This window comes from Chlorella variabilis, assembly GCF_000147415.1.
Source record: "Chlorella variabilis unplaced genomic scaffold CHLNCscaffold_25, whole genome shotgun sequence".
Taxonomy (NCBI): Eukaryota; Viridiplantae; Chlorophyta; class Trebouxiophyceae; order Chlorellales; family Chlorellaceae; genus Chlorella; species Chlorella variabilis.
Window position 1 is genome coordinate 107,114 of NW_005435063.1, and position 19,546 is coordinate 126,659.

At 70.3% G+C, this 19,546-nt stretch overlaps 5 protein-coding genes across 5 annotated transcripts in view; 3 read left to right on the forward strand and 2 right to left on the reverse strand.

Annotated features, from left to right (window-relative positions):
* Window positions 1-54: 54 nt before the first annotated feature.
* CHLNCDRAFT_37079 (hypothetical protein) lies at window positions 55-2,209 on the reverse strand (the record flags this gene model as incomplete). The annotated part of the gene is made up of 8 exons (XM_005844016.1): window positions 2,124-2,209; window positions 1,980-2,033; window positions 1,817-1,877; window positions 1,390-1,703; window positions 1,078-1,168; window positions 733-873; window positions 360-522; window positions 55-200 (listed from the first exon to the last, which is right to left on the reverse strand). Coding segments are annotated over exons 4-8 (714 nt in total), but the record flags the coding sequence as incomplete, so codon positions are not given.
* Window positions 2,210-2,635: 426 nt separating this feature from the next.
* On the forward strand, window positions 2,636-6,943 carry CHLNCDRAFT_27284 (hypothetical protein; the record flags this gene model as incomplete). Its single annotated transcript, XM_005843928.1, has 11 exons — window positions 2,636-2,920; window positions 3,117-3,215; window positions 3,365-3,847; window positions 4,311-4,415; window positions 4,629-4,766; window positions 4,984-5,040; window positions 5,247-5,323; window positions 5,491-5,659; window positions 5,859-5,942; window positions 6,140-6,292; window positions 6,614-6,943. 11 exons carry the CDS (start codon window positions 2,636-2,638, stop codon window positions 6,941-6,943), a joined length of 1,980 nt encoding a protein of 659 aa, XP_005843990.1.
* Window positions 6,944-8,158: 1,215 nt separating this feature from the next.
* CHLNCDRAFT_139476 (hypothetical protein) lies at window positions 8,159-14,182 on the forward strand (the record flags this gene model as incomplete). The annotated part of the gene is made up of 18 exons (XM_005843929.1): window positions 8,159-8,165; window positions 8,336-8,558; window positions 8,739-8,858; window positions 9,062-9,170; window positions 9,276-9,376; window positions 9,502-9,648; window positions 9,974-10,163; window positions 10,389-10,469; window positions 10,587-10,657; window positions 10,795-11,494; window positions 11,658-11,733; window positions 11,936-12,048; window positions 12,187-12,277; window positions 12,471-12,940; window positions 13,096-13,341; window positions 13,498-13,617; window positions 13,825-14,003; window positions 14,170-14,182. 18 exons carry the CDS (start codon window positions 8,159-8,161, stop codon window positions 14,180-14,182), a joined length of 3,057 nt encoding a protein of 1,018 aa, XP_005843991.1.
* Window positions 14,183-14,869: 687 nt separating this feature from the next.
* CHLNCDRAFT_27264 (hypothetical protein) lies at window positions 14,870-15,303 on the reverse strand (the record flags this gene model as incomplete). Its single annotated transcript, XM_005844017.1, has 2 exons — window positions 14,870-15,064; window positions 15,193-15,303. The coding sequence occupies 2 exons, from the start codon at window positions 15,301-15,303 to the stop codon at window positions 14,870-14,872; spliced, it is 306 nt and encodes a 101-aa protein (XP_005844079.1).
* Window positions 15,304-15,827: 524 nt separating this feature from the next.
* The window catches only part of CHLNCDRAFT_37081 (hypothetical protein), a gene marked incomplete at its 5' end in the record, with an annotated part of 6,114 nt that continues 2,395 nt past the window's right edge, over window positions 15,828-19,546 (forward strand). The window contains 10 exons of the mRNA XM_005843930.1: window positions 15,828-15,981; window positions 16,172-16,341; window positions 16,686-16,803; window positions 17,025-17,182; window positions 17,406-17,557; window positions 17,790-17,993; window positions 18,294-18,411; window positions 18,651-18,888; window positions 19,065-19,177; window positions 19,418-19,525. Coding sequence (XP_005843992.1) covers window positions 15,828-15,981; window positions 16,172-16,341; window positions 16,686-16,803; window positions 17,025-17,182; window positions 17,406-17,557; window positions 17,790-17,993; window positions 18,294-18,411; window positions 18,651-18,888; window positions 19,065-19,177; window positions 19,418-19,525 — 1,533 coding nt within the window. The remainder of the gene's footprint in view (window positions 15,982-16,171; window positions 16,342-16,685; window positions 16,804-17,024; window positions 17,183-17,405; window positions 17,558-17,789; window positions 17,994-18,293; window positions 18,412-18,650; window positions 18,889-19,064; window positions 19,178-19,417; window positions 19,526-19,546) is intronic.

Sequence of the window (19,546 nt, forward strand, 5' to 3'; positions counted from 1 at the left end):
CCCCCCCCCCGCCGCACCCCCCGCCTGGGCAGGCCACGGGGGCGCCGCCAGGCTGCGCAGCGCCTCCCAGACGCTCTCGTTGTGCGGCACCAGGCGCAGCTGGGCGGCCGCAAAGGCCACCTCTCGGTCGTACGCCTCGCGGGGGGCCCCCACCGCCGCCGCCGGCGCGCCTCGCAGCACAAAGATGCGCTGGTTCCAGGCTGCGGGGAGGGCGGCGGCGGGAGGGAGGGCAGGAGGCACGGGTCAGGCGCTGCGCTCTCCGGTATGGGGCGGGAGCCATAACAGCATGGACGGGCCCCTGCGCCCCGCACCCCCCACCTGCCCCACCCCCCCACCCCGCCCCCCACCCCGCCGCCCACCCGAGTTGTTGCGCACATCCTGGCGCAGCAGGCGCTCGGTGTAGGCCAGCTCGGCGGCCCACAGTCGCGGCTCGCCCAGATGCTGCAGCACCGCCTGGCGGTGGGCCCAGGCGTGGTAGTTCTTGGCGTCGTGCTCCAGGCAGGCCGCCGAGAAGGCCAGCTCCTGCCGGGGGCGCACACGGCGAGGCGCAGGGCAGGGCAGGGCAGGCGGGGAGGTGAGGTGGGGAGGGCCAAGGCGAGCGGGGCGCACCCAGCTGCTACAGTGGCAGGCCCCTCGGGCGGAGGGGGCTCCACGCCGCGCCTCGGGCAATGGATAGGCGCACGCAGTCGCGGCGCCACGCCGCGCCGCCCGCTCAGTCGCGGCACCACGCACCTCCTCCGCCTGCCCCGGCCCGAGCGCCAGGGCCAGGCGCCGACGGTGGTTCCACAGCTGGTAGTTCTTGGGGTTGGCGGTGGCCACCGACCGCGTGAGCGCCTTCTCCTCCGCCACACGCGCCTGCACGCCGCCCAGGGCCTGGGAGGGGAGGGCAGGGCAGGGCAGGGCGGGGCACCGCAGGGCAGGCATCGACTCCCGGCTCCCGGGCAGGGACCCGCCGATGCTGCCAGCGCTGCTGCCAGCCCAGCCAGCAGCCAGCCGCCAGCCCAGCCAGCAGCCAGCCGCAACGTCTCAGGAGCGCGTCCAGGGGCGCGGCGTCGGCACGGCGGGGCGGGGCCTCACCTGCACGCAGCGCCAGCGCCACTCCCACACGCTGTAGTTGGAGGAGTTGAGGTCGGCGATGATCTCGCCCGTCAGAGCCAGCACGCGCTCGCTGCGTGGAGGGGCACACGCGTGCGGCAGGGCGGGCGGCAGGGTGGGTCGCTGGAAGGGTCGCTGGATGGGTTGCCGGATGGGAATGATGAGGCACCAGGGGCAGGCCGGGCCGGGACAGGACGGCAGCGGCTGTGCCGCGGCGCTCGCTCCCCGCCTTGCGACAGTCCCTGGCCCCTCGTCGCGGGTCCTGGTGGCGCATGATGCTGCCACCCACCCCACCTGAGCTCCTGCCGCGCCACCGCCGCCCAGAAGTAGTCCATCAGCTCCGCCAGCAGCTCATCCCTCCCAATCTCCACCACCGGCTGCGGGGTGCGCGGCAGCGCCCGCGGCTGCACATCCGCCCACTCCCGCCGCTCGCCGATGGGCTGGAAGTCCTGGCTGGTGTCCGCCATGCCGGCTGACGCTCCTCAAGAGTGCCGCTGCCTGCTGGCAAGGGAGCCCGCTAGTTGCTGTGTCTGCCGCTGCTGGCCTCGGCAAGCTGTTAGGAGCGAGAAGCTCAGTGGTGGCTGTAGCGTGGCGCCTCGTACATCCAGCTGCACGCAGAGGATGGTCGGGCAGCAGGCTTGAGGCGGGCTGGAAGGCGGCGCACCGAGAGGAGGCACCTGGGCGCCGCCCACTGGCGCAGCAGGACAGCACACTTGCTCACTTGTCAGATTCCAGGTCGGACAGCTTGGAGCGCAGGTTGGTCAGGGTAGCCTCCAGCACAGCTGCAGGCAGGCCAAAATCAGGGAAGCGTGGCGGGTGGGCTCGCCGACCGGCAGACGCCAGCGGCAGCAGCGGCGAAAGGCACAGGCTCGCAGGCTGCGCACCTTTCTGAGCGTTGTACCTCGCTAGGTCCGCCTCGGCGGCCTTCTGCAGGTTGCCTGCAGATCAAACAGAGCTGGGACAAGGTGATCCACCTGGCTGGCTGGCGATCGCCCCGGAAGGCCTTGTGCCGCCTAGCAGTCGCTTGCCTGTGACTGCGCCGACTTGCTGCTGCGCTTGCCGGCGTGCGTGACCGGTCTGCTGGGGGTTGGGCATCTCCTGCGCCTCCTGGCACCCACAGATGATCAGGAGTGGCCCTGGAGACGTGAAAATGGCCCAGATGCTCGATCGACACGCTAGTCTGGCCGCTGGCCACAAAAGAAAAAACGGGCGCGCAGACCAGTGGAGCTCAGGCAATGCCGGCTCTTCTATATACTGCTCTGCATGAATTGTTCGCTGCACACGTCTAACAATCGTTTGGGAAGCCAACAGCACCTCTAGCAGTGCATGCAGCTCAGCTGACGGCTGAACCAGTGGCGGCCGGGGCTGGCGCGCAGGGCGGCGCCCGCTCTGAAACCAGCACCCTGCATTGAAGCAGCTGCTGGGCAGCCATGTCTGTCTCGGGAGCCGACCTGCTCAGTCTGCAGGTGCGGTGCGGGGCATGCTGGAATAGGAGACAAGGGCGGCTCTGTATGTGTGGGGAAGCTTAGCCGAAGCGCGGATGGCTGCATATGGCCTCACCCCCCAACCAGTGGCCGCCGCCGCCGCCGCCGCCGCCGCCGCCGCCGCCGCCGCTGCCTGGAACACCCAACGCGCAGCCTTGCGACGCCCTGGCTCCGCCCATGGCCGCCGCTGCACGCAGGGCAACATCAAGCGCGACCCCGCCAGCTACTCGGATGAGTTCCAGCTGCAGTGGCGCCACTACAAGGCCTGCCTCGCGCTCTTCCTGCTCAAGCCCGACCAGGAGGGCCGCGAGTTTGGGGACCTCATCAACTTCATCGCCCAGGTCCGCCCTGCCCTTTGGTGTTGCGCGGCTGTGCAGCAGGGGGCGGAGGAGCGCAGGTTGCGCGTGCGTGTGTGGCGCGATCCGGGGCTGGCGCGCACACGCAGCGGAGCGTCTCAGGGCGAGAAGCCGGCGGCATGCCTGCGGCCAGGCCTTGACGCAGCAGCTGCCTGCCCTGCCCCTGCCTGCGCCCCTGCAGGTGTCCAATAGCTACCCCAAGGAGACCGCCGGCTTTGCGGGCGAGCTGATGGAGCTGGTGGACACGCACCAGGCGGTGCTGGAGCCGGCGCTGCGCCAGGTGGGCGCCGCCGCCTGCCCCGCCCGCTGCCGCATGCTCCTCCAGCCGGGTCGCGCCTGGCGCGCTGAGGCCTGCTGCAGCCCTCCCCGGCCCCTGCCTGGTGCACTGACACCCTGCCCTGCCCCACCCTCCCTCCCCCCTGCCCGCAGACGCTGGTCCGGGCGCTGATCCTGCTGCGCAACCGGCAGCAGCTGGCGCCCACGGTGCTGCTGCCGCTGCTCTTCCGCCTGTTCCGGGTGCAGGACAAGGCGCTGCGCCAGCTGGTCTTCCGCCACGTCACCGCCGACATCAAAAACAGCAACCGGCGGCAGCGCAACGACCGCCTCAACCGCGCGGTGCAGAACTTCATGTATGCCGTGATCCAGGATGAGCACGAGGGGGCGGCCAAGAAGGGGCTGGCGGTGGCGACGGAGATGTGGCGGCGCCACGTGTGGCGCGACGCGCGCACCGTCAACGTCATCGCCGCCGCCGCGCTGCACAAGAGCCCCCGCATCATGCTGGCCGCCCTCAAGTTCTTTCTGGGACAGGATGCGGCGGAGGCCGCGGCAGACGGTGCGCGGCGCAGCGTGTGTGGGGGGGGGCACAGCCGGCGTCTTGTGCTTGGGTGGGGCACGAACCCCATGAGGTTGTCCGTATCAGCAAGGCTGGCACAGAGGCCTGGAGCAGGCCGCCTGCCTGCTTGGAGCTGAGGCCGTGCCTGCCGGCCTCCCCACCCGCCCGCCCCGCCCCCCGCGTGCAGGCAGCGACAGCGAGGACGACGACAAGACGCCGGCGGCGGGCCCCTCCCGTGAGGACGTGTACTCTGCCTTCCACAAGGGCACCCTCTCCAGCAAGAAGAGGAAGCAGGCACGGGCAACGGCCGGGGAGGGGGCGTCGGGCGGGGTGCCTCGTCTGGCGGGGTGGATGTTGTGGAGCCAGCAATGCCTGGCTGTGGCTGGCGGCCGCTGTTCTGGGTCCGGGCCGGGCCTGGTGCTGGCGGGGGTGGGGTGAGGCTGTGCATGCGCGGGTGTGCATGCCTGGCGCCGCAGCAGGCGGCTCCAGCGCCTGGGCAGCCGCCTCACTGCCGCGCCGCCTGGCTGCCTGCCGCGCCCGCAGAAGAAGCTGAAGCGCGCGCAGGCATCGGTGAAGCGGCAGCAGAAGCGCGAGGACGGGTCGCGGCAGGAGAACTTTGCGGCGCTGCAGCTGCTTCATGACCCGCAGGTGGGGCGGGGTGGGGCCCTGGGGCTGGGCTGGGGTGCCACTGGGCTGGGGTGCTGCTGGCAGCGTGCCCGCCCGCCTCCCCGCTGCCGTGAGTCGGCGACGGCACGGCCTGTGCCCAGGCTCGGCCCGTTGCTTCCCACCATCCCAGGCATGCACTGCTCGCTCGCCTCCATGGCTCACCCCACCCCACACCGCCCCACCCCCCTGCCGCAGGGCTTTGCCGAGAAGCTGTTCAAGCGGCTGCAGAAGGGGCACGAGCGGTTTGAGGCGCGCATGGCGGTGCTCAACGTCGTGTCGCGCTGCGTGGGCGTGCACAAGCTGCTGCTCCTCAACTTCTACCCCTTCTTGCAGGTGCCCAGCCACAGCCTGGGGGTGGGGGTGGGACATGGATGTGGGGTGGCAGGGCCGGGACCCGGGGCCGTGTGTGGCGGGCTGTGTGTTGTCGATGCGCTGCTGCTTCGCGTTTGAGAAGTTTGTCGACAGCTGTGCCCAGCCCCTTCACCCAACCCTGCACACCACCCTCGCACCTGCCCACATACACCCCCACCCCGCCTGCCGCCTGCCGCAGAAGTACATTGCGCCCAGCCAGCGCGATGTCACCGTCATCCTGGCGGCGCTGGTGCAGGTGGGGCGCGCCGCCTCCGCCTCGCCTCCTGCCACGCCCCTGTGGGGGCTCCCGCCTGGTGCATGCCGCTTGATCAGCGCACGCACGCTGTCCACACACACACGCACACGCACACACGCATGCGCGCGCACACACACACACACACACACACACGCGCGCGCGCACGCACACAAATAACAAAACACCACCGCCACGCCGCCGCGCAGGCCTGCCACGAGCTGGTGCCGCCCGAGGCGCTGGCCCCCGTGCTGCGCCAGCTGGTGGACCAGTTTGTGCATGACAGGTGGGGGCTGGGGCGGGGCGGGGCGGGCTGCTCGCTGCCAGACCATGACCCAGCCTGGCCACGAGCCGCCGCCGCCGCCGCCGCCGCCGCCGCCGCCATCACCGTGCTTGCCCTGCCTGCCTGCCTGACCTGCTCGTCCGCCTGCTTCCCTGCCCGCCTGGCTGCAGGGCGCGGCCCGAGGTGATGACCATCGGGCTGCGGACGGTGCGCGAGATCTGCGTGCGCTGCCCGCTGGTCATGTCGCCCGAGCTGCTGCTGGACCTGACCGCCTACAAGAAGTTCCGGGAGAAGGCGGTGTCGTCGGCGGCGCGCGGCCTCATCTCCCTGTTCAGGTGGGTGTGAGGGTGGGTGTGGGTGTGGGTGTGGGGCTGGGGGTGGGTGGTGACCTGGTTTTGCGCGCGTGGGTGTGGGCATCTGGATTGGCGGCGCCGGTTGCGGGGAAGGCTGCTGGCCGCAGCCCTCCCCGCTGCGGCCTCCCGCTCGCGGCTGCCGCCGGGCCGACGGTGCCTGCCTGGGTGACCTGCCCCGCAGGGAGCTGGCGCCAGGCATGCTGGAGAAGCGGGACCGCGGGCGCGGCGCTGACGTGGCGGCGCAGCCCAGGCAGTACGGCGCGACGCAGGTGCGCGGCTGCTCTGAGGGGCGCTTTGGGGAGCGCAGCCTGGGTGCATGCTGCCGAGCAGCGTACGGCGCGCCTGGGGCTGCTGCTGCACCTGCTGCCGAGGCCTGCTTGGGACGCGGGGCACGTGCGTCGTCTCGCCTGCCGACCCGCCGCTGCTGCCGCCGCCGCCGTCGCCGCCGCCTGCCGCCTGGCTGCAGATTGCGACGCGGGTGGAGGGCGCGGAGATGCTGGAGCAGGCTCTGAGGGAGGGGCGCTTCAACTCTGAGGGGGAGCTGATGAGCGAGGGAGAGGAGGAGGAGGAGGAGGAGGAGGAGGAGGAGGAGGAGGAGGAGGAGGAGGAGGAGGAGGAAGTGGTACTGAATGGCGGCCTCAGCGCTGGGGAGGAGGAGGAGGAGGAGGAAGAGGCGGAGGAGGGCAGCGGCAGCGAGGGGTGGAGCTCGGATGATGAGGCGGGCGGCGGCAGCAGCGAGGATGGCGATGAGGAGCTGCAGTTGGAAGCTGGGGAGGAGTCAGGTGGCGAGGAGGAAGGCAGCGAGGAAGGCAGCGAGGAGGAGGAGGATAGCGGCGACGAGCGGGAGCGGCGGAGAAAGCGGCCCGCGGTGGCAGCCAAGCAGCAGCAGCAGGCGCCGCCGCGCAAGGCGCCGCAGGCGGGCAGCATTGCGCAGCTCAAGCGCCAGCTGACGGCGGCCAAGGCGGGCGGCGGGCAAGGGCAGGAGCAGGACGGGGCGGCGGCGGCCGCGGGCGGCGGCGAGGCTGTTCCGCTGGAGTGGGGGCGCATCCTGACTGAGGCCGACTTTGACAAGATCAGGCAGCTGAAGCACCGCAAGATGGTGGACGCAGCCATGCAGGTGGGGCGCACTGGCTGTTGGTGGTTGGAATGCAGGCTGTGGTGGGATAGCGATGCTGTGGTGCTCCCGCGGGGCCCTACGCCCTTGGCGCTGCTGGATGCCTGGCCGGCGCCTGGCTGCTCCTCCCGGACTGATCTTCCCCTGCCCCGCTGAGGTGCTGCGCCTCCCCGCCCTGCCCTGCCCCGCCGCAGAAGCACGGCCTGAAGAGTGCCAGCAAGCAGCAGCGGGCGCGTGCGGCGGCGGAGGAGGAGGCGGATGAGATGATGGAGCTCAAGGGGCGGCTGGCGGTGGCAAACGAGGAGGTGGGTGGCTGGCGGCTGGGTGGCCCCGGGCGTGTGGTGTTTGGATGGGGAGGGCAGGCACCGCGTGGGGGAGGCCGGGTAGGTTGGCGGGAGGCTGCTCCTGTGGCGCTGCCCCTGTGCGGCGCTGCTGGGCTGCGGGCTGGAGCTGGGCCACCAGCGCCCTGCCCCGAGTCGGGACCCACACTTCTGCCGCACCCTGCCTGCATGTCTGGCTGCCTCCCGCCCGACCCACCCATCATGCCTGCCTTCCTGCCTGCCTGCAGCGCCTCAACCCCAACGACCTGCTGGGGCGGCACAAGTGGCGCAAGGACAAGGAGGAGCGCATGAAGAGCGTGCTGGAGGGTGAGCCTGGGGGACGGCGGGGCTTGGCGGGCGAGGAGTTTCCTCTTGGTCTGCTGGTTTGTGCAGGCATCCCAGTGGTGGCTGTTTTTGATGTACTCTGCGTGAGTGTGTGCAGGGCGCGAGGACCGCGAGTTTGGAGCCAAGTCGAGCCTGAAAAAGAAGAAGACGGGCGGCCTGAGCAACCGCGAGAAGGACAAGCGCAAGCGGCTGCCGTTTGCGGCGCGGTCGGGCCAGGTGCGTCGAGCCGGGGACGCCGCCATGGTGGCGGCGCTGCAAAAGCGAGCAATGCGAGGCTGCAGCAGTGCCCGTCCCACCGCCAACCGTCCTCTGCCTCCGCCTGCCTGGCCCTGCCCCTGCAGGTCAGGAAGCGGCTGGCGAAGAACAAGTCCAAGAGCGCCAAGAATTACAAGGGCCACGTCAAGCAGTAGGGCTGCTCGCGCTCATGGCTCATGCCCAGCGCCGGTCGCATGTCTTTGCGGCGGGGCGGTGGCCTGGCACTATCTTTGGCTCCTCCCGCTCTGCTTGGACTTTAACCTGTGTAACTCGATCGCTAGCCAGCTGCCCCTGTGGCCTAGCAGTGCGGCTGGCCTGCTGATCGCTGGAAGAGCGAGGCTGGTTTGGTGCTCTGTGCCGGCCTGGGACGGAGGGGCACATGTGGCTGTGGGGCAGGAGAGGGCTCAGCCAGAAGAAGAAGCGAAACTCGCACCAGTCGCTGCTCACCGTCATGGCGAGTGACCTTGTGCTGGACTCCCCAGCGGCGGAGTCTTCCCGCTACCAGCTTCATCCGAAGCTATGGATGGCACTCGGCGTCGCCTACATCGTCACAGGCAGGCCACCCTGCGCCGCCGCCCGCCGCCACCCACCGCCGCTCCTCACCTGCTTGTGTCGTGCGGACCTGCAGGCGTCGTTGAGCTGTGCCTGGCGGCCCTCTGGCGCTTCTACCTCGGCATAGCTCTGGGCTTTGGGCTGGCCAAGATGGGGACCAGCCTGTGCGGCATGACGCTCGCCACTCGGCCGCCGCCGCCGCCCTCGCGCGGCTGCTTTGGCGCCATCAAAAACCAGGGGCGCCGCCTGCTCATGTGGGGCGCCAGCCAGCTTCAGTCCCTGTTCTACATGTTCAGATGGTGGGCCCTCGCCGCCTGCTGTTCGTGGCCGCCGCCTGCCGCCGCCTGCCGCTGCCCTGGCACGCCCCAACGCATGAGACGGTCGGGTTGGCGAGCTGCGCTGCTTGATGCTCAGCCCACCCGCCTGCCACCTCACTCTGGTCGGCACATCCCTCCCCTCCCGTGCCTTCCTGCCCCCAGGGTGATCTACCTGTACGGCGTGGTGGTGCTGCTGATGGCGGCCATCCACCTGGGCAGCCCCGACTACCGGTACCGCGACTTCCCAAACGAGTGTCCCCCAGACAAGCAGTGGGGCTGCAGGTGCGTGCAGGGCCTGCTGCCGCCACTGCTGCTGCTGCTGCTGGGGGCCCGACACCTACGGCGCGCAGGGTGGGGGCACACATTTCAGCCATGAGACGGGTTCCATGGTCTGGGCATTGGGCGATCTTGGGACGAGGCGGCTGGCCTGACTCGTGTGGGCCGGCACCTGCCTCCCTGCCCGCCCCGTGCGCCCCCGCCTGCAGCCGCATCGCGGAGAGCAACCCGCACGGCGTGCGCCACCTGCAGCCGCTGCACCTGGCGGCCACGGTGGCCGATGTGCAGTCCTATGCCACCAGCTGGGTGCAGGACCAGGTGGGCGGGCTGCTGTGCAGCCACCACGCCGCACCCAGTAACTCAACCCGAGTGCACCGCTCACGTGTGCTTGATCCCCTCCCCGCCATCCTCTTCTTGCCGCAGGCGCAGGCGCGGCTGTTGGGCGACACGCGGCCCGGCTTCCTGCACGCCCGCATCCTCACCTTCTTCTGGGGCTTCGCCGACGACTTCCTCATCTCCCTGCGGTGAGCTGGGCGCCCGGAGCCTGCCTCGGCTGTCCGCCTTGCATGGCTGCCAACCGCCTGCCTTGGCTGCGCCTTGCGTGGCAGCTCCTGTGGCAGACGTGTTCGGCATGCTGCACCACCCACAGGTGCAACGAGGTGGGGCAGGCGGTGGTGGAGGTGCAGTCACAGCTCCGCATCGGGTACAGCGACCTGGGCGTCAACGGGCGGCGCAACGAGCAGTTCATGCTGCAGCTCAGCCAGGCGGTGCAGCAGGGGCACATACCTCAGGGCACGTGCGTGGACGAGCAGCCGGCGGCGGGGCGATGACACAAGGCCGCCAACATGCTTGGGTCCTCTGCCCCAGGCCAATATATGTGTTGTTTCTTGCCCAGATGTGCCCCTTTTCATGTTTCCCACCCATGTTTGCCCTGTAATCTGCATCAGCAGCCCATGAAGTTTGGTGGAAAGGACGAGAGGAAAGTGGAGTGCATGCATTCATGCTGCCCCAGTGGCCGCCATTGTCGCAGCCGGCATTCGCCAGGGTGCCACCCAGACTCAGCAGGCGCAGCCCACCAGCAGCTGGGCCTGGGAAGCCATGCCGGCCTCCCCTGCTTCCAGCCCCACTTCGTCAGCAGCAGAGCAGGATGAGTGGGAGCCTGGGAGCGAGGAGGAGGAGGAGGGCAGCGAGGCTCCTCGAAGCAGCTGCCCCAGCCAGCAGTCGGAGCAGCATGATAAGGATCCGGAGGAGTCGGCTGCCTTCATGGCCCAGCTGACGAGCTTCTTCCAGAGCCGGAGCAGAACAATGCCAGTGAGCTTGCTGCGGCGGCGGCGGTCCCCGGCGCGACCATGCCGCGAAGCGGCCGCCGCGTCTGTGGCGCATGTGCCCCGGTCCAAGGCTGCCTGATGCATGTTGCCCAAGGCAGACCTGCCTTGAAATACTCTGTTGGTTTAAGGCCAGATGCAGAGCAGGGCATCCAACAACTGCAAGTCCAGATACATTAGCCTGATGCCGCCCCGTCCCTTGCCGCCGCAGGCCCCACGCTTCATGCACCGGGAGCTGGATGTGGCCAAGCTGTGGCGCCTGGTTGATGGGCATGGCGGCTACGACGAGGTGGTTGGGTCCCACACGGCTGCTCTGCCTGACACAAGGGAGCCAGCAGCTGTTGGCAAAGTTTCCAAACCCGCTGGGCGTTTCGAGACGCGCCCGCGCGCCGCCGCCGCTGCCCCGCAGGTGTGCCACAGCAAGCTGTGGGCGCAGGTGGGGCGTCACTTTGACCCGCCCAAGAGCATGACCAACCTCAGGTGCCCCTGGCAGACTGGGGCCAACGCACGGGGGCTGCTGCTGCCGCTGTCGACACATCGCCGCTCATGTGCGCGCCTGACGAAATGGTGATCTCCTCTGCATGCCGCCTACCCACCCCCCGAGGCCCGCCTTGCAGCTACAACATGAAGCGCATGTACACCCGCAGCGGCCTGCTGGCGTATGAGCGCTCGCTGCAGGGCATACCCGAGCCCCTGCCAGAGCCCGGCCCCAGCCGGCCGCTGAACGCGGCTGCGGGCACAAAGCCTCGGGCGAGCAGGAAGCGCCGTTCGAAGCCACCAGAGGCAGACAATGCGCAACCCAAGCGGGCACGCCAGCAGCAGAAACCGCGGGCAGCGAGGCGTCGCAGGCAGGCGCAGGGGGCTGCGGAGGCGCGTAAGGAAGGGCAGCAGCACGAGCACCAGCTGAAGGAGGATGGGCAGCAGCTGGAAAACGATGAGGAGCAGGAGGGAGAGGAGCAGCCACCCCCAGTAGCAGTGGCGGCACCCGGTAGCACTAGCCAGGAGGGCTTGGGGCCTGGGGAGGCCCAAGCCAGCGGCAGGAACAGCGGCAAGGGCAGGAGCGGCAGCAGGGGGTTCAGCCCCTCTAGAGGCACGCAAGCCAGCCCTCAGCAGCCCCCGCCACAGCCTGTGCTACCGGGCCAGGCAGCATCCCCAGCAGCAGCATCGCGGGCCAGCAGCGGCAACGCGGGCCGCCCGTCCCGTACATCGCCGTCGCCCCAGGAGGCCGCCAGCGGCGGCATGCAGCTGCCCGCGCCGCCGGCTGCCGTCGCGCAACGCACGGCACGCCCCGCCCGCGCCAAGCGCGCCCCGGCTCAGGTGGGCAGGACTGGGGTCCAGCCAGCTTCTTCAGTACCAAGCAGCTCCCAACTGCCCCCTTGGAGGGTCATGTGTCCACCCGCTTCTGCACCGCTGTCTTTCTATCTGTCCGGGCTTTCCAACCTGCCACCTGCCGCTGGCGATGCCGGGGGTGTGCCTGCAGTATGGCGACTACAGCCTGCAGCCCCGCACACGTGCCCGGCACGCTGAGGATGCGGGGGTGGCGGCCTGGTCCGGCGGTGAGCCTCTGCTTCCAGCCAGGCCAGGTCGAGCGCGGCTCTCGCCGGGCGGCGTGTGGCAGGGGCCACGGGACGTGCGCTCAACGCCATGCGGCACGGCTGGCGTGCGCCACGCCTGCTGCCGCGTCCATGCCGGCTGCCCTCCCCTCCTTCCCCCATGCAGCCGAGCTGCCCGCCCCTGCCCCTGCCCACCTTCGTGCAGCTGGCGCGTTGGAGCGGGGCGGCGGGGAGCTGGTGGGGCGCAGCGTGCGCCTGTGGGACCCGCTGGCGCAGCGGCACCGGGTGGGGCGTGTGACCGCCTACCACGCGGCCGCGGTGAGCTAGGGATGGGCGGGCGGGCGGGGGCTCGTAGAACGGTCGCTGATTAGGATGCGGTTCCAGTGGGCTGCCCCGGGCCTGCGCATTAGGCTGATCCATGGCTGCCGTCGTGCTGTGCACGCTGCCGACGTGCAGGGCAAGCACGTGGTGCAGTATGAGGGTGGGCGGGAGCAGGTGGCTGACCTGCGAGACCTGCAAGGCACTCCCAGCTGGCAGCTCAGGCAGGGTGAGCGCACGGGTGGGCAGGCAGGCATCAGGTGTGCGTGTGCGTGCCAGTGGTGGCAGTTCAGGTGGCGGCGGGCAAGCAAAGGTAGGTTGCTGGTGGCTAGAGCCCGTTGAGCTGCACCAGCTGGTTGGTGGTTGATGGCCTGGCTTGTGTGATGCCCTAGGGCGCTGCCTGGTGTGCCCCTTGCCTGCAGATGATGCGGAGGACCTGGCGGCGGCGCAGCAGCTCGCGGCGCTGGCGGGCGCGGGCCGACAGGGCAGCACACAGCTGCAGCAGCTGCCACTGCCGGAGCAGAGGGATGCTGCCGGGCAGCAGGAGCAGGGGCAGCAGGAGGTGCTGCATGTGGGGGTGCTGCGCACGCTGAGCGAGGCGGCGGAGGCGGTGCCGGCCTGCACCGCTGCGGGTGCTTTCTTCTCTGACCTGGCGGCAGCCGCCGAGCCCCAGCCGCCGCATGGCAGCCGCCAGGGCCCCGCCCACGCGCGCACCGGTACCGCTCCTGTCACACGAACAGCGGCGGCAGGGGCGGCGGCAGCAGCAGCCGCTGGCGCTGCCGGGCAGGGGCCCGGTGTGGCGATAGACGCCGCCACCAGCATTGTGCTGATGCAGCAGGCGGCAGACCTGGTGCGGGGCATGCACGAGGAGCTGCAGAAGAGCCGGGAGCAGGTGGGCCGTGCAGCAGGGCCAGGCTGCAACTTTACAGCTGCTCACCCGGCTGTGTGTGCCGTCGCTGGCTGACTCACAACCTCACGGCCGACGCGGCCTTACTGGCTGACCTTGCCGCCGCCGCCGCCGCCGCCGCCACGCTTGCATGCCCGTAGCTTCCCCAGCTGGCGGGTGACCTGCAGGTGGCACACGACCGCCAGGCGGCGGCGGAGATGGAGTGTCGCAGCGCACAGGGCGCGGCGCTGGAAGCCCGCAAGGGGCTGCAGCTGCTGCTGGGGCAGGCGCAGGCGCTGATTGGGCAGCGGGCGCCTGCGCCGTCGCCGCCGCCGCCGCCAGCCTGGGCCCCCACGCACTCGCAGCCGCAGGCACAGGGGCCAGCAGAGCTGCTGGCATCACCTCAGGTGCCAGGCATCCCATCCTGGGCGATCCCCCAGGCCTGCCCCGGGCCCCAGCCACCGCAGCCCGAAGCGCCAGAGGGCACTGCTGCCAGGGAGCTGCTGCCTCCTGCGGCTGTTCTCAAGCATGTGCTGCTGCCGCCTGCTGCCCCTTCGCGGCAGCAGCCCGCGGCACAGGCGGCGACGGCGGGTGTGCACAGTCGCAGCCAGCCGCTGTTCCCGCAGCCGCTGTTCCCGCAGCCGCAGCGCCCGCCTCAGCCGCAGCAGGCCCTCCGCCCCTCGGTGGCATTAGCACACTCAGCTTTGCCGCATCTGCCGCCGCCTCCCACCACCGCCAGCAAAGCCTGGCCAGCAGGCATGCCAGCACCGCCAGCACCTTTGTCGCGCCCACCCCTGCTGCCATTGCCCGGCTGCGACTGGAAGCCAACTGCGGCCAGCGCACACCACGTGCCCAGCCTGCCAGCACCCCCTCGTGCTCTGGCAGCGCAGCAGTGGCCTGCTGGTGCCGGGCCAGGGCAGCAGGCGCACGGGAGGCGCGAGACGGTGCAGCAGCCGCGAGTGCAGCAGCAGCTCCAACAGGCGGTGGCGTCCCAACATGCGCAGCTGCCGCCGTACATGCAGGCAGCCGCCGCGGCCGTGCACGCTGCGCTGTCAGCGGCCTCTGCCAGGTGGGGTCCCCGCCGGCGCTGCCGGGACCAGCCAGGTAGCCCAGCCCAGGCGTGTGAAGCAGGTGTTCAGTCAGCACAACAGTCACAGCAGAATCCTCATCCTCCAACTTAGACTGGTCCATGCTAGCAATGCCAATTTCTACTTTCTTAAACCCCGCGCTCACAGCAGTGTTCTGTAAGCCCTTGCGCGGCAGCATCGCTGGTGTTTTGCATTTGGTTTAAATGCCAGCAGGTAGGGCAGTCAACAGGAAGAGCAATGTGCAGCGGGAGGCAGCGTGCAAGATGTGCAGCAGTCAAGGGAGGGGGGGCCTGCAAGGGCGTGCAGGGCGGTGCGGCGGGCAGGCCTGCCCCCTTCAGTCGGCTTCCGACTCGCTGTCCGACACCTCATACTCCACCACTCGGCGGTTGTTGAATTTGGGGATGGGCGGCAGGTCGTCCTCGCTGCTGCTGTACTCGTCCCCCTGCTGCTCCCGGCTGTCTGGGTTGTCTGCCCCCTCCCCTGCCGCGCATCCCGCCGCTGCCTCTCCAACTGCGGCTGCTGAAGGTGCCGCCGCTGCGGGAGCCGCTGCTGCTGTGCCCGCTCCGCCACGGCCGCCTGCCGCTGCGCTGCCCTCTTCCGAGTCGCTCTCCGCGACGCCCAGCGCCGCCAGCTGCTCTGCTGCCTGGCTGGCGGCTGCACGGCTGCTGACCTCAAACTCTGGCGGCCTGCAGCCGAGGAGGGTGAGGGCCAGGCTGGGGGTGTGAGCGGTCTGGTAGACCTCCCGCAGCACGAGCAGCGCAGGTCGGTGGCCAAGGGGGATGCTCAGATGCTGAACTGGAGGCCTCTCCCATGCTGCTCGGGCTGCTGGCTGCTGACACCCACCCACTCACCACACGCCCGGCATGCGCTTCAGCTGCTTCACGTGGTCTGCAAACAGCACCGCCGAGATCTCCCCCGTCACCCGCGTGTCCTCCTCTGCCGCCCCCTCCACGACCAGGTAGTTGCCCTTCTTGACCCACAGCTTCTTGTGGAACTTGGCGGGCAGCAGGCACAGCGCGGTGCGGCCGTCGGGGAACTCCACCTGCGCAGGCGGACGGGGAAGGAGGTGTCGCGGCGGCGGCCAGGCGGCGGCGGCGGCGGCATGTGTGGCCATGCATGTGGCGGCGCCGGGCGGCCAAGTAATTGGCGCTGTGCCAGAGGCTCCCGCACCTCGATGAGGTTGCTCCCGCGGCTGCCCACGGCCCGCACAATGTGCTGCCCCTCCCCCGGCGGCTCCACCTCCTGGTCCATGGACTGTAGCAAGTGTTTTCTCCGGCTCATCAGCGCTTACTGCCGCTTGGCAATGCGTGCTGCGGCGCCGCCGCCGCCGAATGCGTGCAATGTCACTTGAGGGAGGGTGCCCCGAAACACACGCCTGGGTGCTCCAAACAGTCTGGGAGACTCTCGAGAGGGGTGGGCTTCGCGTGCATTGCGTTCCGCGAGCTGGGCCTCATCCAAACCGTTTGAACGGCCAGCTAGGCACCTGTCCTCTGCTGCCTGTCTAATGCAGCTGGCATCGCCCCATCGTCGCCATCTTCTGTCCGGCGCATTGGGCCGCTGTCCGCTTGATTGCTGGGGGTCTGGGCAAGCTCCATCGGGCCAGGCACCAGCAGTTGGGAGCAGGCAGCTGAACACCCATGGCCTCCTGGCTGCAGCAGCAGGCCTCCCAGGCCGCATCGCAGCCCGGCAGGTATGCCATGAGGGCGTCGCAGGACCTGGAGCCGGAGGAGAACAACCGCACGCCCCCCTCAGTGCGCCGCGGCAGCGCGGCGCTGCGGGCCTCTGTGCTTGAAATCCCCTCTGATATGTCGCCCGGCCGGTCGGAGCGGGCCTTTAGGACGGGCAATGAGCGGCTCTACGAGGCCTACAACGACCTGCACGCTCTGGCCCAGGACTTTGAAAAGCCGTTCGATGCGCCTGCCATCCTGGTGGTTGGGCACCAGACGGACGGCAAGTCAGGTGGGTGCCTCGGCAGCCAGGGCCAGGGCAGGGCCCCAGCCATGGGAAGCAGGTCAGCCCAGCTGCCTGCCTGAGTAGCTGCACGGCGAGCCGGCTGGCGGGAGGTCCCGCGGCGCGCTGGGCCGGCGTCGCGCCACGCCAACCGCCGCCGCCGCTCTGAACCCCTGGCCCCGCCGCCCTCCCCCTGCAGCCCTGGTGGAGGCTCTGATGGGCTTCCAGTTCAACCACGTGGGAGGCGGCACCAAGACGCGGCGCCCCATCACCCTGCACATGAAGTACAACAGCGCCTGCGTGCAGCCGCACTGCTACCTCATCACGGACGAGTTTGGGGAGCAGGAGGCGACGCTGGAGGAGCTGCAGGTGGGCTGCGGGGGCGGGGCCAGGCAGGGGGAGTGTACCAGGCACCTGGGGCCTTTGGGCACTGGCGGAGCCTGGCAAGTGCCGGCGTGCATGGGTTGTTGTGAGCCCACACTCAGCTGGCGCTGGCTGTCGGCTCATGGCGCAATGGATGGCAGCACTGCCTGGCTGGCACGGGCGGTGCTCGGCTGCGCCTGCGGCAGCGCTCGGGGCCCCAGAAGATTAGCGCAGCGCCCGACCTGGCTCGGCCCTCGCGCTTCTCCCGCCCGCCAGCCCGGCCCCCACCTCCACCCGCCGCCTGCCTACCTGCCCCGCCCGCCTGCCTGCCGCGCCTGCCCGCCCCGCAGAACTACATTGAGAACGAGAATGCGCGGCTGGACCGTGAGGCTCAGTTCTGGTCCAAGGAGATTGTGGTGCGCATCGAGTACAAGTTCTGCCCCAACCTCACCATCATCGACACGCCCGGTGCGCCGCCCACGCACGCGGCCCGGGATGTGCTGTGGTGACTGCGCACAGCCGCAAAAGCCGCTGGTGCATTGATGGGCACGGGACGCGCCTTGGGCGCAGCTGAAGGTGGAGAGTCATCTGGGGCGTGGCAACGACCTGAGCCTTGGCGCCTTGGCAACCCCTGGCGCCCGGTCTCCACCTGTCGCCGCCCCTTCGCCGCGCCCCTCCACCCACCGCAGGCCTCATCTCTGCGGCCCCCGGCAAGCGCAACAGCACGCTGCAGAACAGCGCTCGGCAGGTGGAGGCCATGGTGCGGCAGAAGATGGAGCAGAAGGAGTACATCATTCTGTGCCTGGAGGACTCCAACGACTGGTCCAACGCAACCACGCGCAGGCTGGTCATGCAGGCGCGCGGCGCGGCGGGGAGGTGGTGGTGGCGGTGGTGATGGTGGTGGCGGCCTGTGTGTGTGGTGAGGCGGGGCTGAGCGTAGCCGGCGGGCCAGCATGCGGCCAGGGGGAGGGCTGGGCAATGCAGACCCACCCGGCGCCGTGGACCTGCCTCCTCCCCTCACGCGCCTGCCGCCCCTGCCTGGCCCGTCCCCCCTGGCCCTCCCCACACAGGTGGACCCCAGTCTGTCCCGCACCGTGGTTGTGTCCACCAAGCTGGACACCCGCATCCCGCAGTTTGCGCGCCCGCACGACGTGGAGATGTACCTGCGCCCGCCCGCACGCCTGCTGGAGCCGACCATGCTGGGGGGCTCCCCCTTCTTCACGTGAGCGGGGTGCTGGGGGAGCGGCGGGTGGTGGTGGAGGGGCAGCAGCATGGGGGGCCGGCGGGGCAGCCCAGCCTGCCCCACGCCCCTGCACAACCCGCGCATCTCTTGTACCGGCCCCTTGCTGCCGCCTGCCATGCCGCCGCCTGCCCTCAGCCACCCCACCACCACCGCCGCCACCCTGTCCCCACCTCCCCTCCCTCCCTCCCACCACGCACGCACACCCCCGCAGCTCCGTTCCGTCTGGGCGCGTGGGCAACAGCAAGGACGCCATCTTCCGCTCCAACGAGCACTTCCGGGGTGCGGTGGCTGACCGCGAGGCGCTGGATGTGGCCGAGCTGGAGTCGCGGCTGGGGCGCAAGCTGGAGAAGGCGGAGCGCGCGCGCATCGGCGTGGGACAGCTGCGCCGCTTCCTGGAGCACCTGCTGCAGCGCAGGTGGGGGCGGGGCTGGGGCTGGGCGGGGGAGACGGCGGCGCGGGGCGGGCAGGGCAGCCAGCACGGCGGGAGGGGCAGGGGGCAGGCGTGTGTGGGCGCACGCTCTGGCGCCCTGGCGTCGGGGCTTGGAGACGGCGACTGCCTGCGCCGTGGGGCAAGCCTCCAAACCTGCCGATCAGCCCATCGCTCAGCCCCTCCGCTGCCCCATCCGTCGGTGCCGCCGCCTCTCTCGCCAGCCGACCCCCACGCCAACCTGTCCCCTCCCCACCCCCACCCCACCCCTCCACCCCCACCCCCCAGGTACCTTGAGAACGTGCCCACCATTGTTCCTGTGCTGGAGAAGGAGTACCGCAACGCCAGCAGGAGGCTGGAGGAGACGCAGGTGGAGCTTAACGACCTGCACCCGGAGAAGCTCAAGGTGGGGGGGTGTTTTGGTGTGTGTGTGTGTGTGATGGGGCATGGTGGGGGCACGCAGCAGGCGGCGCTGGGGCGTGAGTGGGGCAGGCTGGCGGGTGGAGCGGAGCGGAGCGTGGGGTGCAGCAGGCGATTGGGTTGCGCACCCACTCCGCTTGCTGCGCTCGTGCTGCCTTGCTGGCCTCCCCGCTCACCCGCCTCTTCTATTGTGCCGCCACCCCACCCGTGCCGCCCTGCCTGCAGGAGAAGGGGCGCGTGTTCCGCGAGTCATTTTTGTCCAAGCTGGCGCTGCTGCTGCGCGGCACAGTGGCGGCCCCGCCAGAGCGCTTTGGCGAGACGCTTGCGGACGAGCACATCCGGGGCGGCGCGTTTGTGGGGCCCGACAACAAGCCCGTCATGGTGAACGAGCAGCTGCCCAACGCGCACATGCGGCTGTTTGGAGGCGCGCAGTACCACCGTGCCATGGCCGAGTTCAGGGCAGGTGCGGGGTGGCGATGGCGGTGGGCTGCTGTGCCTGGCGCTGGGCTGGTGGGGGACACGCTGGGATGCTGCGTGCTGGGGCGTGCGCCTGGCCGCCGGCGGCCCCGCCCTCAGGCACGCATGCACACCACCCACACAGCCGACACCTGCCTACCCCGGCCCCGCCCCGCCCCGCAGGCATCGGCACCATCAACTGCCCCGACATCTCCCGCGAGGAGATTGTGAATGCGTGCGGTATTGACGACTTCCACGACGGAGTGAACTACACACGCACTGCATGCGTCATCGCGGTGAGCACGCGCTGGGACGCCGCCACAGCTGGCTGGCGCGCTGCAGCCTGCTGCTGGCTGTGAGCTGCACCATGGGAGAGGGGGCGCGCAGGCGGTGGCACAGGTGGTGGCGGGGAGGGGCGCAAGCGGCTAGCGTGCTGGGGTGCCTCCGGCCGCCTGCCTCCCTCCACACCTGCCCCAGCCCAAGCCCAGCACGGCCGCTGACTTCCCTGCTCCTGCCCCTGCTCCGCGCCCCCGCAGGTGTCCAAGGCTCGGGACCTGTTTGAGCCCTTCCTGCACCAGCTGGGCTACCGCCTGGCGCACGTGCAGCGCCGCATGCTGCCCATCGCCATGCACCTGCTGCAGAAGGTGGGCGGGGGGTGGGGTGTG